This window comes from Lithobates pipiens, unplaced genomic scaffold, assembly GCF_037356315.1.
Source record: "Lithobates pipiens isolate NorthernLeopardFrog02 unplaced genomic scaffold, aLitPip1_a1.2 Scaffold_8, whole genome shotgun sequence".
NCBI lineage: Eukaryota > Metazoa > Chordata > Amphibia > Anura > Ranidae > Lithobates > Lithobates pipiens.
The window spans coordinates 410,920,660-410,941,077 of NW_027507903.1; the positions used below are offsets into that span (position 1 = coordinate 410,920,660).

Here is a 20,418-nt window from a genome sequence, read left to right on the forward strand (position 1 = left end):
TGAAATACTTACCTTAGAACGAGGCCCCAACAGCTGGCCCGATCCACGCTGAGGGAGCTGGCATGTTCCCTCTGCGTTTCTTCCGGGTATCGCGGCTCCGGCGATGTAAGCGTCTGCCGGACTTTCAGCCAAGAATCCCCTGTGCGCATGCGCCGCTGCTGTCAGCGGCGCATTGCGAGGGGAATATCTCCTAAACCGTACAGGTTTAGGAGATATTTTCTTTACCTACATGTAAGCCTTATTATAGGATTTCCTGTAGGTGAAAGTCATAAAAATGACTATACAACCACTTTAAGGACCAGCCTTGTTTTGAGATTTTGGTGTTTACATGTTCAAACAGGTTTTTTTTTTTTTATAGAAAATTACTTAGAACCCCCAAACATTATATATTGCTTTTTTTTAACACCCTAGAGAAAAATATGGTGGTCATTGCAATACTTTTTTCACACCGTACTTACAAGCGCACTTTTTTGGGAAAAAAAATTTTTTTTTTAAATAAAAAAATAAGACAACAGTAAAGTTAGCCCAATTTGTTTTTATATTGTGAAAGATAATGTTATGCAAAGTAAATTGATACCCAACATGTCACGCTTCAAAATTGCGACATTTAAAAAATTCTACAGGTTGCATGTTTTGAGTTACAGAGGAGGTCTAGGGCTAGAATTATTGCTATCGCTCTAATGATTGTGGCGATACCTCACATGTGTGGTTAGACCACCGTTTTCATACTCGGGGCTTACTCGCGTATGCGTTCGCTTCTGCGCGCAAGCTCGTCAGGACGGGGCATTTAAAAAAAAAATCTTATTTATTTTACTTGATTGTATTTATTTTTACACTGTTTTTTTAAAAAAAATTATTTGGGTTTACTTTTAAGGAATGTTAAAATCCCTGGTAATAGACAAAAGCATGACAGGTCCTCTTAAATATGAGATCTGCGGTCAAAAAGTCCTCAGATCTCATATTTGGACTTAAATGCAATAAAATAAAATAAATTGTCATTTGAAAAAATGACATAGAAAAAATGTGCCTTTAAGACGTATGGGCAGAAGTGACGTTTGGAGACGGGTGAGGGCCATCTTACCCTCACTTGTCTCACAGCAAGTGAGACGACGCGATCACCTCAGCCACTGCCGACGGCTCTGGTAAGCGGTGGAGGGCACCGGATCGCGGTGGGAGAAAAAATGATCTTGCGGTGAATCTGCTGCAGAGACCACTTTTATCTTGTAGCCAACCACCGGCCGAACACTAGCTGCTGCGATAACAACAATATTTATCCCCAAAGTACATCGGGGTGCGGCGGTCAGCAAGTGGTTAATCACATGGCAGTTCTTGCCTCCTAGTCACTAGCGTTCTCTACAGTGTAATGCAGAGGACAGACAACAGGACATCAGAGCGCACACATTGTGCTTTGTATATTATAAATAAAACATGAAATGTAGAAGCAGTGTGAGATACCTCATAAAATATTTTACAGTGTAAAGTATTTCCATAAATAAACAGAACAATGTGTAGTATACACTACGCTAAATATATTTGGATTACTTTTGGCACTGTACCCATCACAAACCATACTGTTCAGTAAATGCAGCAAGTGAAAAAATAATCATCTCATATTTGATGCAACAAGCGGTTTGACCAGTAGACACCATACCAAAGTGTATCACTGAAGCCTGTGATCCTCTGCTGATGTCAAGCCTTGCCACACTTTGCTTACTCTCCAGGCAGTATCTTTCATACATTGGAGACAGGTACGTAGCCAATATGAGATCAGAGCCAAATATAAGGCTGGCCATACATTATACTATTTTCTTGTACAGCTTTCCTTAGATTTACCAAAACCATATAAGATGAGGTCAAACCTAAACACTTTGGAGTATGATCATACTGCCCTCCACTACCACCTTCTCCCATCATACTGCCCTCCACTTCCCCCCTCCCACCATACTGCCCTCTACTACCACCCCCCCTCCTGTCATACTGCCTTCCACTACCACTCCACCTCCCGCCATACTGCCCTCCACCACCACACCCTCCCATCATACTGCCCTCCACCACCCCCCTTCCCATCATACTGCCCTCCACTACCCCCTCCCATCATACTGCTCTCCACTACAACCCCTCACATCATACTGCCCTCCACTACCCCCTCCCATCATACTGCCCTCCACTACCATCCCCATCCCATCATACTGCCCTCCACTACCCCCTCTCATCATACTGCCCTCCACTACCACCCCCTCCCATCATACTGCCCTCCACTACCACCCCCTCCCCTCATACTGCCCTCCACTACTCCCCCCCTCCCCTCATACTGCCCTCCACTACCCCCCTTCCCATCATATTGCCCTCCACTACCCCCCTTCCCATCATACTGCCCTCCACTACCCCCTTACCATCATACTGCCCTCCACTACCCCCCATGATCATACTACCCTCCACCACCCCCTCACATCATACTGCCCTTCACTACCCCCCTCCCATCATACTGCCCTCCACTACCACCCCCTCGCATCATACTGCTCTCCACTACCCCCCTTCCCATCATATTGCCCTCTACTACCCCCCTTCCCATCATACTGCCCTCCACTACCCCCTTACCATCATACTGCCCTCCACTACCCCCCATGATCATACTGCCCTCCACTACCCCCTCCCATCATACTGCCCTTCACTACCCCCTCCCATCATACTGCAATCCACTACCACCCCCCTCCCATCCTATTGCCCTTCACTACCAACCCCCCCCTCCATCCTACTGCCCTCTACTACCACCCCCCCTCTCATCATACTGCCCTCCACTACCACCCCCCTTCCCATCACATTGCCCTCCTCTACCCCCTTCCCATCATACTGCCCTCCACTACCAACCCCTCCCATCATACTGCCCTCCACTACCAACCCCTCCCATCATACTGCCCTCTACTGCCACCCCCCTCCCATAAAAAAAGTTATAAAAAATATAATTGTAAAATTAAATATAAATGGTAAAAATAACAAAAATTAAAAACTACTGATTATGTCCACTGCCCTACTGATTATATCTACGGCTCTACTGAGCATGTCCACTGCTCTACTGACCACATCCACTGCCATACCGACCACGTCCACTGCTGTACTGACTGACACCATTCACAGTCCACACCGACACCACTGACGGAACTACCAGCAAAGGTTGCACTTGCGACTGGGCCCTGGGCTTCTGCCACCATGGCAGGCCCCAAGACTGCAGGACTGCACAACATGTGAAAGGGAACCCTGCACTGTGTACTTATCTCATCCCAGAACCTTACACTCTGTACATAGCTCATCCCAGAACCCCACACTCTGTACATAGCTCATCCCAGACCCCTGCACTCTGTACATAGTTCATCCCAGAACCCGGAACTCTATGTATAGCTCATCCTAGAACCCTGCACCATGTACATAGCTCATCCCAGAACCCTGAACTCTGTATATAGCTCATTCTAGAACCCTGCAACATGTACAGTACATAGCTCATCCCAGAACCCTGCACTCTGTATACAGCTCATTCCAGAACCCTGCACTCTGTACACCGCTCATCCCAGAACCCTGCACTCTGTACACTGTACATCCCAGAACCCTGCACTCTGTACACCGCTCATCCCAGAACTCTGCACTCTGTACACCGCTCATCCCAGAACTCTGCACTCTGTACATAGCTCATTCCAGAACCCTGCCCTCTGTACATAGCTCATCTCAGAACCTTGTACTGTGTGCTTATCTCATCCCAGAACTCTACATTCTGTACATAGTTCATCCCAGAACCCTGAACTCTGTGTATAGCTCATCCTAGAACCCTGCACCATGTACATAGCTCATCTCATAACCCTGAACTCCATATATAGCTCATCCTAGAACCCTGCACCATGTACATAGCTCATCCCAGAACCCTGCACTCTGTAAAAAAAACTCAGCCCAGAACCCTGCACTCTGTACACAGCTCATTCCAGAACCCTGCACTCTGTACATCGCTCATCCCAGAACCCTGCACGCTGTACATCGCTCATCCCAGAACCCTATACTCTGTACATAGCTCATTCCAGAACCCTGCACTCTGTACATAGCTCATCTCAGAACCTTGTACTGTGTGCTTATCTCATCCCAGAACTCCACATTCTGTACATAGCTCATCCCAGACCCCTGCACTCTGTACATAGTTCATCCCAGAACCCTGAACTCTGTGTATAGCTCATCCTAGAACCCTGCACCATGTACATAGCTCATCTCATAACCCTGAACTCCGTATATAGCTCACCCTGCACCATGTACATAGCTCATTCCAGAACCCTGCACTCTGTAAAAAAAACTCAGCCCAGAACCCTGCACTCTGTACACAGCTCATTCCAGAACCCTGCACTCTGTACATCGCTCATCCCAGAACCCTGCACGCTGTACATCGCTCATCCCAGAACCCTACACTCTGTACATTGCTCATCCCAGAACCCTGTACTGTGTACTTATCTCATCCTAGAACCCTGCACTGTGTATACAGCTCATCCCAGAACTATGCACCCTGTACATAGCTCACCCCAGAACCCTGCACTCTGTAAATAGCTCATCCCAGAATCCTGCACCCTATACATAGCTCATCCCAGAACCCTGCACTCCATACAAAGCTCATCCTAGAACTCTGCACACTGTACACAGCTCATCACAGAACGCTGCACTCTGTACATAGCTTATCCTATAAACCTGTACTCTGTACATAGCTCATCCCAGAACCCTGCACTCTATACATAGCTCATCCCAAAACCCTGCACTCTGTACATAGCTCATCCCAGAACCCTGCACTCTGTACATAGTTCATCCCAGAACCCTGAACTCTGTGTATAGCTCATCCTAGAACCCTGCACATGTACATAGCTAATCCCAGAACCCTGCACTGTGTACTTAGCTCATGCCAGAACCCTGCACTCTGTGCATAGCTCATGCCAGAACCCTGCACTCTGTACATAGCTCATCCCAGAATCCTGCACTCTTCACATAGCTCATCCCAGAATCATGCACTCTTTACATAGCTCATCTAAGAACCCTGCACCCTGTACATAGCTCACCCCAGAATCCTGCACTCTGTACATAGCTCATCCCAGAATCCTGCACTCTGTTCATAGCTCATCCCTGAACCCCTCACTCTGTTCATAGGTCATCCCAGAACCCTGCACCCTGTTCATAGCTCATCCCAAAACCCTGCATGATTGTATTCTTTTGTTTTTAAATGAATGTGCTGGGGTTTGTATGTATCCATGATACTCTTGCTTGCGGAACAATAAGCAAAGCATATTTTATATGTACAAGGAAGCATGAGTTTTGTTTAATGATGCCCCTTAAGCCCCTCCCACTGTCAGAATTTTGGCCACACCCACATTTGCCGTGGCATGCTATGCAAGGTTACTTCCTTTCTCAAGTGTCCCTCATTCTGAAGTTTTAAAGTTGGGAGGTATGTATGTCCATCAGACAGCTTATTTCCTCAGTATATGAAAAGCCAATGCAGTGATTAATTTTCAGTTACTGAATTTACCAAGCAGTATGGTTTGTTACTAGAACAGCAGCCTATCTATCTATCTATCTATCTATCTATCTATCTATCTATCTATCTATCTATCTATCTATCTATCTATCTATCTATCCAGTGCTTGGTTTACAAATAAACATTAAAGAATATCTATAGCATTTTGTTTTCTAATTTTGGATGGCATGGGGAAGAATTAGAACACCCTTTAGGTTTTAATGCTTAAAGCCTCGTACACACAATCCGATTTTCATCCGGGAATTGTGTGATAACAGACTATTTTCCTAAAATCCGATAGTATGCTCCATTAGACAATTGTTGGCCAACTTTCTGACAACAAATGTTGGATGGCAGGCTAGTAAACTTTCGGCAGACAACGGTCTGTTGTCAGATTTTCCTATTGCGTGTACAAGTGCAAGTGTACAAGTGCACAAGACCGTCACACAAAAGTCCATTGTACAAACACGCATGCTCGGAATCAATGCTCACAAAACATGGCATTAGCAGAGGGTTGCCAAAGGGTGGTGCTCAAGAGCTGAAATTCCTCGTAGTAAGTCACTACATGTTTGTTGGCTGACAATTGTGAGGCCAGGGGAGCAAGACAAGTTCACGGCACACGCCCTTCAGACTAACAGATCTCCATGCTGCCTTTATTTCAAGATTTTTGCTCAAACCTGTTCCAATTCTAAAAAAATGTAATGGAATACATCAGGGCAGTCATTGTTTTCCTCCATCCAGGATATTATCTGTCCTATCTGTTCAATGTGGATGTGTACTTGCATGCCTCCATCTTTCCGGCACATCACAGCTTCCTGCATTTCACTGTGGGCACACAACACAGTTGGTTGAACTGGATTGACAAAAAGCCCAGGATGTCTCAGCCCTGGAATTGAGCAAATCTCTTCTTTCACTATCCTGGAAAATGCTCACACCAGATGCCAGTCTGACAGGCTAGGGAGGGGTCCTGGACCCCCTGAAAGCGCAGGTAGCTTGGTCACCAGCAGAAGCTCATTTCCCCCAACATACTGTAGCTCTATAAGATGTGTCTCTCCCTTAAATGCCAGACTTTTCACCTGCACAGTCCAGATTCAGCTAGACAATGCCACAGCAGTGGTGCAACTCAATCATCAGGGGGGAACCAGACGTTTTACTTAGGAAAGTGAAACAGAACAGATTCTGTCTTGGGCAGAAATTCATATTCTAGCCCTGTCTACTGTCCATATTCCAGGTGCAGAGATTTGGCAAGCTAATTACTTCAAGCCTGATTTGCATTTAACTTTGTTACTAATTTGTGTAATAAAAGACTCACAAAACTAAAAGAAATCATAAATACAACTTTATTTTTAAACACAATTACAAAAAAGCCAGTGGGGACTTATTCATTCATAGATGTAGACACTAAACTAGAGATTCACTATTAAGCAAAAAATGTAAAAAGGTCTATTAATCAATGTTTTCGCAATATCCACACAACTGCCACTAGGGATTTACACAGTTTTCCAACAAAATTTTAGCATGCAAATCTGAAGCAAAACAATGATAAATAGACTTTAAATGCCGCATACACACGATCGGAATTCTCGTCGGAAAAATCTTGGATGGTTTTTCCGACGGAATTCCGTTCAAGCATGGCTTGCATACACACAGCCACACAAAAGTTGGCTGAACTTTTGACCGTCAATAACGCAGTGACGTACAACACTACGACGAACCGAGAAAATGAAGTTCAATGCTTCCGAGCATGCATCGAATTGTTTCCGAGCATGTGTAGGAATTTTACGTGTCGGAATTGCCACAGACGATTGGAATTTCCAATCGTAACTTTTTCCCACGGAAAAATTGAGAACATACTCTCAATCTTTTCTGGTGGAAATTTGGCCAGCAAAAATCCGATGGAGCATACACATGGTCGCATTTTCAGACGAAAAGCTCTCATCTGTCTTTTGCTGAATGAAATTCCGATAGTGTGTATGTGGCATAAGTGTTTTATTTACCAATCATCACAAATGCATTTTTGCCTAGTACCAGCACCTTTGATCATTAGGTTACGTGCGCTAAGGCAGTTTGGCTCATCAGTGTGAATTTACAAGATTTTTAGGAGTCCAGAAGGCACAGGTGCAGCATCCAGCTCCATAGTCAGCAGCCCGCCAAAACCTGTGACAGGCTAAAATATACAGCAGTCTGATGCTGTACTGAGTGACCGGATGCATTTAGGGACATATGTCCCGAGAGCAGAATTCCTGAGTTTGGGGCATGTGTCCCTGAAAGCATAGGAGTGTAAATGCAAGTACCAATCAGTACAGCATCTACCCGCTGCATATTTAAACCTGTCAAAGATATCGATAGCAGCAGATTTGAATGATCCAAATATGCTTTCTGGGTGCCCAAAAACACTGGAATTTGACATTGAAGGGCCAAACCACACATTACATTAGGCTTTAGCCAGGGGTCTTCATGAGAAGAATCCTGTTTTTTTTGGAGGATGCTTGGGCTGGTATAAACCTGGTAGTAAGCCACACACCTCACACCTGCTAATAGTGTTAGGTGAACGGTTTGGCCCGATCATGGTACAGGCCGAACATTGGCTATAGATTGGTGGTAAAAAAATTGTAAAAAACAAAACGGTGTCACCCTCCCCGCCAGTCCACCATACCAGACACTTTGGGTCTGGTATGGATCTTAAGGGGAACCTCACGTCAAAGTATAAAAAAAAAAACATGTGGGGTCCCCCCAAAATCCATACTAGACCCTAGGTGCGAGTGAGCAGTTCCCCTCCGGGCCCATACCAGGCTACATGCCCTCAACGGGGGGGGGGGTACTTTGGGGCAGGGGGGGCAGAGCACCATGTCGCCATGTTGATGGGGACAAGGGTCTCTTCTCCAAAACCCTGGGCTGTGCTTGTGGGGGTCTGTTGGTGGGGGGCTTATCTCGGGATCTGGAGGCCCCCTTTAATAAGGGGGCCCCCAGATACGGACTGCCCCCTCCCTATGTGAATGAGTATGGGGTAAATAGTACCTTTAACGATTTATCAAAAAAGTGTCAAAAGTAATAAAAACAGAAGGTTTTTGACAATTTCTTTAATAAATGTATAAAATGTCTCTGATATAAATCCATCGTCAATCACGCTGCCCACTACAACTGCGGAAAAATACGCTTCACCTTCATTGACGGCCGACCGCCGAATGCCACCTCTGTTGTTTGACAGTTCTTACATAGGTAAGGGAGGGCCACCTGGCGATGTCACCTGTTTGCACCGCCCCTTGTGACATCACTGACCAAGCATGCACTGATCCGTGACGCCACCCTACCTATATAATAACTGTTAAACAGTGGAGCCATTCTGCGGTCGGCTGTCAATGAAGGTGAAGTGTTGTTTTTTTTTGTGATTTTCGGGTACAGCGGGCAGCGTGATTGACGATAGAATTACTTTGCGGGACATTGGGTTTTTAGGGAGTTTTTTTTCAATAAAGTAATTGTCAAAAACTATATCTGTGTTTTTATTACGTTTCGAATTTTTTTTTTGTGAATAGGTAGGGGTACTATGTAACCTATACTCATTCACATAGGGCGGCCAGAACCTGGGGCCCCCTTGTTAAAGCGGGCTTCCAGATTCCGATAAGCCCCCCGATCGAAGACCCCCACAACCACAGCCCAGGGTTGTGAGGAAGAGACCCTTGTCCTCATCAACATGGGGACAAGGTGCTTTTGGGTGGGGGAGCAGAGCCTCTCCCTGCTCCAAAGCACCATCCCATGTTGAGAGTATGTGGCCTGCTAGGCTGCATACTCAGATAAGGGTCTGTTATGGATTTTGAGGGAGTCCCCACTCTGTTTCTTATACTACTCTTTTTTGTTTCAATGGCCGGGTGCCAGCAATTTCAACTGCAAATCAATTTAAATGTGATTTGACGGGGGCTTGTACTGGACATGGAGCAGTGAGGACAGCAGCAGGACACCGGCGATCCTGAGCCTAAAAACGTCTCAAAGGAGGAGGAACATGTCTCAAGACCCGGGGGCAGATAAATCCCATCAGGGACAGCTGGATAAATATTTCCCCGGGACCCGCAGCAAAGCCTCGCAAAAATCCAAGATGGCGCCGACCAGCAAAACTTCCTAGCAGCACGCAGCGCTGCTGACACAGCCCACACAGCTGCAAACTTCACTGGAGCCATCCCCCAAATGGGTGAGGGACCCTGCACCCCTGGCCTCCCCTGGGTCCACTGCCTCCCATGCTGAGGGTTCTGATATAGCGGACCTCATGGATGATGGGGACATAAAGCGCCACATATGGTTTCTGCCAACCAGAGAAGACCTGGAGAGTTTCACATCCAGGGTAGAAAAAGCCTTTAAAGAAGACATTGCCCAGCTTAAAAAGGACACAGATGCAGCCGCCATCATCAAGATATGGACACTTCACCTAGTCCCTCCACACCGAGACACTAAAGACCCAACCCAGACTTTAAACTTCACCTCTTTTTCCAGATTGAGATGGGTCCCAATGTCAGACCCACATAGGGATAGACAGCTGGATACGCACCCTGGGACCTGACACTCGAGACTTGATGTGGCATACACTGAGAGTTTGGATGGCCCTGATAGACTGCCATGAATCTGCCCTAGATATACTTTTGAGCTATCCCTGAGGCCTTATATACGTGGCCCTAACCCCATAGGACCCACCCATATTCCCACAACACCCCCTTTTGAACCCCTCCTTGGACACATGGTGTCCCAGAATTGCTACCAAGAGGTGAAAGCGGAGTGGACCTTGCCTCCTACCTCCCTTCATGCCAGCCCATGAGCCCCCTGTAGCCCGGCCACACATGGGTTTTGATCCCATTTGGGATGACAGGCCTGGACCTGGTGGGCCCCTTATGTTAAGGGTGCTCTCCAGGCCCAACCTGCAGTTAAATCTAACCATTGTTTGGTTCGCTGTGCTTGTTTCTTTTGTTATTGTTCTCACCAATGTTAACATTTGTCTTTCTCTCCCCCACCCGCTTCTCCTTTCTCCCTCTCTCCTTGTCTCTTCCTCTCCCCACATCATTCTCTAACAGGACCCGCTTGGACCTTCGCAGCCCAAGCCGGACCAACGCCACCAGGACCGATACTAGCCAACAACACCAGGTCACCATGGCTGATGTCAAGGTAATCTCATATAATGTTCATGGTCTTTGCTCCCCTGTAAATGTAGCAAATTATGGTAGGAACTCATGAAATTGAAAACACAAGTTGTCTTCTTACAGGAGACACACTCCACCCACCTATCAATACCCAAACTGCCCACCCACCTTTACAGCCAATGGTACATCAGCACCTCTCCAGTTAGTTAAACCAGGGGTACTGCAATAGCCGTCCGCAAAAACTGCCCTTTCCAGCCCACAGGTAACTTGATTGATCCTCAGGGACGATACGATTTTCTAAATGGGACCGTTGCAGGTACAAAATACGCCTTTGCCACTATTTATGCCCCTAATTTAAATCAACTAACCTTCATTGACGGGGCCCTGGAACGCCTGGAAGAGGTCTGGGAGGGCACCCTGATTCTAGGAGGTGACTTTAATGTGTGTCCCGACCCTTCACTAGATACAGCGCACAGATGACCTACATATTCATATGCTTTCCTTAAACACTTCCGTAAATCCCTCCAGACCACAGGCTTAGTCGATAGCAGGAGAGTTCTCCACCCCAGACAAGGACTACAGCTCCTATTCTATGGTGAACAAGGTGTACACTTGAATAGATCTGCTTTATGTAGACCGCCCCACCTTGGAGCTCCTGCAGGGGTCATCCATCGAAAATATTACAATATCAGACCATGCTCCGATCACCGCCACCCTCACCCTGCCCTCAGGCACCCATAGGGCCTGGACTTCGACTCAACAAAAATCTGTAAGACGACCCTGTAGTGGAGTCAAGGATCTCAGAAGCATTGAAAAACAATTTCGGAGAAAACACCACTGAAGGCCTTAGTGATGGCATGATTTGGGAATGCCATAAAGCGGTGATACGAGGGGAGCTCATTGCCCAAGATACCAGATTAAAAAGCAGCAGGCAGACTACCATAGATTATTCTCCACACTTCAACAAGCAGAACTCAAGCTTAAAGCAAGGGGTGACCCCGAGGCTTTACGAGAACTGACTGAACTTAGAGAACTGTTTTTTGTGCTTTCTGGAACGTCAATCGCGATGACAGCTGAGATACCTGTCTCACAGGTACTAAACATGGTAACAAGTGCGGCCGCATGCTAGCGAGAGCCCTACGTGCGAAACGCGCCCAGACTAAAATACATAAACTCTGTACTCTGAACTCTGAACTGATGTTTCCATCCTCCAAAATAGCCTCGAGGTTCCGTGATTACTATGCCGGCTTTATCAACTTAGATGCCAATATAACCCCAGATGCTAGAACAGACAGATTGACGAAAATTCGTGAATACCTGTCCATAAACAGGCTGCTGACCCTGACTACAGACCAACAAACAGACTTAGAATACCCAATCACCACCGCAGAAATTGAATCTACCATGAAATCACTGCCCAACAGGAAAAGTCCAGGCCCAGACGGGTTCTCTAAAGCGTACTATAAAAAAAATTCCCCGACAAGCAAGCCCTATGTGCAGATACTTTAACTCCTTGGCAAAAGGAAGCAACAACCCCCCAGAAGGCTCTACTAGCACACATATCGGTTTTACCAAAGGAAGTAAGGACCCTACTGCCCCACAGAGTTACCAACCCATACCCCTGCTGAACACTGACGTAAAGATACTGGCAAAGATCTTAGCAAACCGACTGAAACACCTTATACCCCATGTAATACACCCTGACCAAACTGGTTTCATCACAGGATGGGAGGCTAGAGACAACTCCATCCAGGCGATCCAGCTTATACACTGAGCTAAGAATAGAGAGGAACCCCTTCCCTGCTTGATCCTTTCCACAGATGCCGAGAAGGCATTTGAACTTATTGACTGGTCCTACCTACGGGAAGTCCTGAACACACTGGGGTTAGGCTCAAATATGCTAGCCTGGATACGGGCCCTTTATACAGAACCTAGTGTGCAGGTTTAAGTTAATGGTATTTTCTCACCCAGATTCACGATCAGGAATGGCACGAGACAGGGGTGTCCCCTCTCGCACCTTCTCTTTGCACTGGCCCTTGAGGCTTTACTGAGAAGGGTGAGGATGAACACAGACATCAGGGGCCTGATGGTAGGCAACGTAAAGCACAAACTTTCAGCCTACGCAGATGACGTACTATTCCATCTGACAAACCCCCTGACCTCGTTGCTAGTCCTGATGGAGGAACTCCAATATTTCAGGACACTCTCAAATTTTTAAATTAACCATACAAAATCTGAAATTGTGCCCATACAGTTATCCCCAGCCTTGACAGATAGCTTGAAAAGTGAATTTCCCTTCATATGGACTAAGACCTCACTACGCTACTTAGGCATACAACTAACAGACCGATTTGTACGCAACAAATTACCCCAGATTGATAACCACTGTCAGACAAGATCTACAACACTGGACGAAAACTGCCTTCACATGGCTATGGAGGGTGAACATAATAAAAATGAATGTCCTCGCTAGGATACTGTTCTACATGCAAATGCTCCGTGTACCCCTACCCAGAACTTTCTTAGCCCAACTGTCACTAATTTCATATGGAACTCATGGAAATCATGTATAGCGCTGAAACTTCTGAAATGTCCAAAGTGCTCCAGGGGGTCATGAGCGTTCCAGACTTACTAAGATACTACCAGGCTATTGCCCTCCAGAGGATCCTAAACTAGCGCTTTCACGACCAGTCTAAGCTATGGGTTGCCATGGAAAAGTGCATGGCAGTGAGGAATTTATCATACGCCCCATGGCTTTTGCGGACTCACAGGGGTTTGTCAGCAGACACGTGCCCCTTGACAAGCGCTACGCTTAGAACATGGGACCACCTCATTCGAGCATTGAGATTGGCCCTCCCTGTGTCCACGCTGGCTCCTCTGGGAGGGTTTCTTTGGTTTCCCCCGGGGAACATGCAAACTTCTTTGGCACTTGGGTAGAAGACAGGAATACTAGTTGTGCAAAACTGTTGAGAGATAGCAAAATGCTACCCTTTGAATTCCTGACGGCCAGGCCTGGGAGACCACAAATTAATTTCTGGAGGTATGGACAATTACACCACTTTTTCAAAGTACACAGCAGTTCCATAAGAGATATTACATCACTTACTCCTTTCAAGGGATTATTCATAGCAAAAGAATCAATCCGACGAATGGTTTCAGAACTTTACTTACTACTAGGATCCTCGGTCTCAACTTCCAAACCCATCTACATATGTGACTGGGAAAGAGACTTAGGACTGGACTATACTGGGTCTCAGCTGACATACCTTTATCAGCTCACCCACTCCAGCTCCGCAGATTCTAAAATGCAGGAGACAAACTATAAATTACTGACATGCTGGTACAGGGTCCCAGCTGATTTGGCACAGATGTACCCTACCGGATCTGAATTATGCTGGCGGGGATGTTGCGGCCGGTGAACCCTGTTTCACCTGTGGTGGGAATGCCCACTGATTGCACCCTTCTGGCAGGATGTTAAAGACCAGGTCAAGAAAGTTTTAGGGATAGATACCCCTCTCTCATCGGTCCATTTTCTCTTGCACATCCCTCCCATGCCAATAAGCCGTTATAAAAAAAACGCACTACCCCACCTGCTGAATGATGCCAAGCAGCTGCTTCCAATCGACTGGAAGAAGGCACAAGTACCAAACAGAGAGGAGTGGAAACACAAGGTAAATGAGATTAGGGAAGCGAAGGAATGGATTGCAATATGTAAAGGCAATAAGGATAAACACACTGCCAAGTGGTCACTACGGACAGATAATTTTTCTGATCATATCCAGGTAACATCAAGCCTAGATGTGTCACTACTAAAGCTAACGGACCCAACTTGGGTCACCACGTCTGACCTCGTCAGTAGCTAAATTAACCCCCCCCCCCCCAAGCTGGAGCAATGCATGTTCCCGTTTTGCAGAATGAGGCATCTACCTGGCGGTCGATTGTCCAGTGCGGGCCAAGTGAGACCTCCATAAGCTCAAGGGGAGATCCTGGCCTCCCCCCCACCCCACCTTCCCTATCACCCCACCCTCCCCCCTTTTCTTTTCTCCTATATTTTAGCCACAATTGTACTATGTTTAATGGTTATCCAGTCAGAAGGTCTGAAAATAGGTGTCCTAAGAATATTGAGATAGTTTGGCATGGCAAGGGATTTTGGCTGGTATTACAGTCACCTAATGGAAAATTACCATGATAATGTTGGACCTCCCCACTGGGGACCTGGGGGGATCCAGGTGTGGCCGGGGCTCGGAAGAAGCACCGAAAGAGGTTGGCAGGAGGCCTTAGTTCCCCCCCTTTTGATGTGAAACTTGGGCTGGGGCGCCCCCCAGGTCAACTCGGGGCTGTGTACCCCCACGGCGGCCCAAGCTGACACAGAGCAAGCAACCGACCAGAGGGCCGCTGAATGGCTGGTAGCCGAAATCCCATGCCTGCCACAGTTGGATGATAGGAGCACTAGGGTCATGAACCCTGTACAAAAGAATAACAATCTAAATGTCATAACTGCCTTTATTTCCACATGCTCCTTTTTCTATTGTTCCTAATGAAAAGATAAAATGTTAGTCACTGTTAAACATAAGTTATACCCGACTGTAAAGCTGTGACTAAACTCAATAAACAAAGTCTACAAAAAAAGAAAAAATTTAATTTGACTATTTTTTTTTTTCTCTTTAGAAATGTAATTTTTGCTGCAGCATGTTCTATGCATGCTACAGATGCGCCAATTTACAGGCAGACCCATACACACTATCAGTTTTTCTGATTTACCAAAACCATTTAGTGCAAGGGCCTGTCTGATTGCATACAAATTGAAACTCCTAAGGTTTGACCCCATATTATATGGTTTTGGTATATCTGAAGGAAAAACTCAGCAGAAAAACGGATAGTGTGTATGGGCATTAAGAGGACCCCCAGGCACAATATTTTATTCATTTTTATTGTTTCACTTTAAGCATCATATAAAATCACTGCTCCTGAAAAAACAATAGTTTTTAAAAACATTTTTTGCATTGATACATGTCCCCAGGGCCGTACCCAGACCCTCAGACCCCTTTTTATAGCCAATTACTTGCATATAAGCCTTCAAAATGGGCACTTGTGATTTTTCCTGTTCAGCTCCCATAGACTTTAATGGCGTTCGCCGTTCGGGTTAGAACTTTTCCCATGTTCGGGAGTTCTGCTGCAAACTGAACAGGGGGGTGTTACAGCCCTACTTGCTAACCTTCTAGCCATGAAGATACCAGACCATATGACCAGTACTTGAAAAACATAGATCAAGCTGGTTTTGTTTATATAGAAAAGAGATGTCTATCCACTTTAGGATGACCTATTGACCACTTGCCGACCAGCCGCTGTCACTATACTGCGGCAGGTCTGCACAAACCCACAAACTGTTGTAGCTGTACGTTGGATCCTTTATGCGTGATAGCAGGCACGAGAGGCAGAACAGGGATGTGTGTGTGTAAACACAGAAATCCCTGTTGTGTGTGAGGAGAGGAGATGCTGTCCTCTCCTATAGTCAGTCTCCTCCCCCTACAGTTAGAACACAAACTAGGGAACACAGATAACCCCTTGATCACCACCTAGTGTTAACCCCTTCCCTGCCAGTGACATTTATACAGTAATCAGTGCATTTTTATAGCACTGATATCGTTGTATAATTGTCAATCGTCTCAAAAATGTGTCAAAAGAGTCCGATGTGTCCGCCATAATGTCGCAATCTCGAAAAAAAATCGCAGATCACCGACATTACTAGTAAAAATAAATAATAAAAATGCCATAAATCTATCCCCTATTTTGTAGACACTATAACTTTTGCACAAACCAATAATCAATATATGCTTATTGCAATTTTTATTACCAAAAAATATGTAGAAGAATACATATCGGCCTAAACTGAGGAAAAAAAATAGTTGTTTTTTAAAAAAAATGGGGATATCTATTATAGCAAAAAGTACCAAATATTGTTTTATTTTTTTTCAAAATTGTTGCTATTTTCTTATTTATAGCATAAAAAATAAAAAATGCAGAGATGATCAAATACCACCAAAAGAAAGCTCTATTTGTGGGAAAAAAAGGACGTAAATTTTGTTTGGGTACAGTGTCGCACGACCGCGCAATTGTCAGTTAAAACTACGCAGTGTCGTTTCACAAAAAATGGCCTGGTCATTGAGCAGCCAAATCTTCCGGGGCTGAAGTGGTTAAAATGGCAAATATTTTTGAAGCAAAACAGGTTTAAACTGAATTTTGATTATGTATAAATGGGTGAAGACTATTTAAAAGATGGATTTCATCATACTTCTGCAGAAACACAAACAGGCAAAATTAAACCACTTTAAGGCCTCTTTCACACCGACGTCCCGTTCAGGCCCGCCTGTCAGTTTTTCAGGCGGACCTGAACGGGTGCTCCATAGAGGTCTATGGAGCGTCGGATGTCAGCGGTGACATGTCCGCTGACATCCGACCCGCTCCGATCCGAAAAAGTGTAACGGAGGAAAAAGCTATTTTTCCATCCGTCTGCGGATCGGATCGGGTGACGACGGGCACTGCGGTCCGTCGTCATCCGATCTCCCATAGGGGAGAGCGGCGCTGTGACAGGTCCGTCCCTGCGCAGTGTGCAGAGACGGAGCTGTCATCTCCCTGCTCAGCGGGGATCGGCGGAGTGATCCCCGCTGAGCAAACGGACATCCACGGGGCGGATCAGAACTGATCCGCCCCGTGTGAAAGGACCCTAAATGCAAAAGAAATCAAATGTGTATTTGTGGCACTGACTTTAAAGTGATATATATAAAAAAAAAAGAAATATGTTCATGGCACTACTATAAATACATTTCAAGAGAAACAAAGATATATTTATGTACACATACACAATTTTAAACATAAACATGCACATACAAATATTTCTGTTTACAACCTTGGTTATTGCTCTCAGCCACTGAAAGGTGGCTTAATGCCAATAATGCTGCTAACATTGCACTGACATCATTGAAGGGGTCCACCTCCAGTAAATGTCATTGCCCACGATCCCCAGCCGTTCATAACTTGTGTTGGCAAGACCCTACATGCAGTAAAACCAACACCATTTTTAAAAGAGTTGCCTCATCACAATGACGATTCTGATAGATAACCTTTGCTATTATAACCCAAGCTTTCTGCCTTAGATTTAATATTTGTTTATTTTTTTAAAGAAAATCCACTGTGTTTATTGGGATCTATTTCAGTTTTACTTGTACCAAGTAGGAGCTGTAAATGGACTGGATTGTGAACATTCCAGAGTTAACTGTAGGTAACAGTAGACAGCATTAGACTACCCTGGCAACAAGTTAAAGTGACACTAAATAATCTTCTTATTCTCCAAAAATAATACAATGCAATATTTAGTGGCCCTGTAATCTATTTTTCATGAAGTCATTCCTTACTATGTTTTTCTGTCTCCTTGTAATGTCTTCCATGAACTCTTGAACCTCTCCTTTCCCCCCTCACTTCCATATGTTTGGAACAAGCAGTGCACATTGGTTGCATTTATATGTTTTGCTCTATGCACATTATACATCCCATAGTTCAAAGTCCATAGTCCCAAGAGCATGCAAGAGAGGATTGCTATGTTTTCCTACATACAGTGGGGACCATGGAGAACGAATGTTGCCACCTTCTAACCGAAAGCCAGATCATAGCAATAAACAAAACAAATCGTAGATTTGGAGGAGGCTGAGAGCAATAGAAGGTATATACATACATATATATATATATATATATATATATATATATATATATACTTATTTATTTATTTATTTATTTTTTTTAAGAGTTTAGAGTCACGTAAATCCTGAGCATTCCTTGTTGGGCACAACACAATTTTTAATAACCTGCAGATAAATTATGGTGCATGTGATATCATAAATTATAATAATAATTTTCCTAAAGGTGATATTACAATTTAAGTAGAATAATTTTGATGAGCCAGTCTACTGATATATCAGTTTTGAGTGGACTTAGATGAGATGAATGATACACTGCATGCTTGCATCTCTTACAGACTGCAATGGAGAAGACACTCAGTTGGAGTTCCTCCTTAGCCCTTCTCAGCATAGTTTTTAACACCTCCTGCTACATTTTGCATGAAATAGAATTATTGAAAATTGTAAATAAAAACTGAGACCTCCACATGCAATCATGCTGGAAATGGAACCAGATTTTCTGAGAGGTACAATGCGCCTGGGAAGGTTCAAACCTGCTAGCAGTCTCCCCTCGCTGAAATAATCAGTTTTTTATGAACTGACACTTTTAGTAATCTGGTGGTTTATAAAACTTTTTGTTTTGCTGTATATCTAATATACATGCTTGTCATTTATAGCTGTCAGTTCTTATGATTTAAGAAGTTGAGATTGTAATGCAAAAACATCAAAATCTGCATCTTCATGGTTAACATCAAAATATTTTTCAAAGTTCTTATTAAGTTTTAGGTTTAAATCTGTGTATTTACTAAGAAGAGAACATATACACACAGTAAACTATTTCATAAGCTGTAGTCGTACAGAAGTATACGCTCCATTGGTTTCTAATTTGAAAAATAACTATTTTTTTTTTAAAAACAATAAGTGATACAGTCAATGTTTCATCTGGGTTTGTATACTGTACATGTAATCTCACCTGATGTTCCAGGAAGCCATCATGAAAGTCTGCATAGATACAGCAAATCTTTAACTAATAATGGTTGTAAGGCAACGCATTTCTTGTGCATAGTGTTTAAATGACTACAGGGCATTCCAGACCGGATAATCGAATCAACTTACCGTCATAATTAACGATAATGATAGCAAGCATGTAATCCTTGCCCAGCATCTTCAGAGAGCCAGGGCTTCAGTCACAACAGGCGGAGGGTGTCCAACCTCTGCAAAATTCTAATACGATTGGTGAAATAGAACACGCAGAGTGAAGGGAACGTTGAGAGTGTTAGCTCCTTCATAGATCAGCCTGCAAACAGAGTAGAAAAGTCATCAGCACCCATCTGCAGAAGGATATGGTACTGACATATACAGTGTGCACTGGACTGGGGAAAAGCAATAATGAAAGAGGAAAGCAGAGGCTGGGAGGAGAGGCAGGAGTGAGCTGTTAGTGGGAGTTGCATTCTGGGAGGAGCTGTCCAGTGCTGATGAATGATGCTCTTGTACACTAGCTCAGTGCAACACATCCTATGGATTCAATCAGACATTCCTACACTAAGTACATTCAGCAAAGCAGGGATAGCTCAGAAATAATACAAACTGTCCATCATTTCTTAAAAAATAAAAAAAATCTATAAACATTATATGATACTGTGATTAAAATGAGCTTAAATTTAATTGGAGTTATATGAAGTTACAGTTTTACCGTGGAAAGGCGGTCCCCCTCATGGAGAGAGCGCATTGTAGTCCTTCCTTTAAGAACTGTACTATATTTAGAAGCCTTAGTTCCACCTGCAGGATCCCCAGGGCGAGCAGGAAGATGCGTAATAATGGGCTAATACAATTGTAGCTGTACATGTTGACCAAAGGAAATTGAATGGGAAATTTATAGAACATGCAATCTAAATGCCAGAAAAGGACCGTGAATGTGTTCAAATGTTATAGGAATATTGTGATGTCTTTGGGAAGCAAAATTGTATCATCAAATGGATGCTGCATGTTAATATAGCTGTATAACTTTATTAGGGACATTTGCATATTTAATGAAAATGTAATCCATCGTACATACAATACCGTATTTATGTTGAATTGCACATCACTGACCCATTTGTTT

The 20,418-nt window shown here is 44.5% G+C and overlaps 1 protein-coding gene across 1 annotated transcript in view; it reads right to left on the minus strand.

Moving 5' to 3' along the window:
- The window catches only part of APBB3 (amyloid beta precursor protein binding family B member 3), a 133,833-nt gene extending 114,109 nt beyond the window's left edge, over positions 1 to 19,724 (minus strand). The window contains exon 1 of the mRNA XM_077474130.1: positions 19,434 to 19,724. Within this exon, the coding sequence (XP_077330256.1) occupies positions 19,434 to 19,482 (49 nt within the window). The 5' untranslated portion in view covers positions 19,483 to 19,724. The remainder of the gene's footprint in view (positions 1 to 19,433) is intronic.
- Between the last annotated feature and the right edge of the window lie 694 nt (positions 19,725 to 20,418).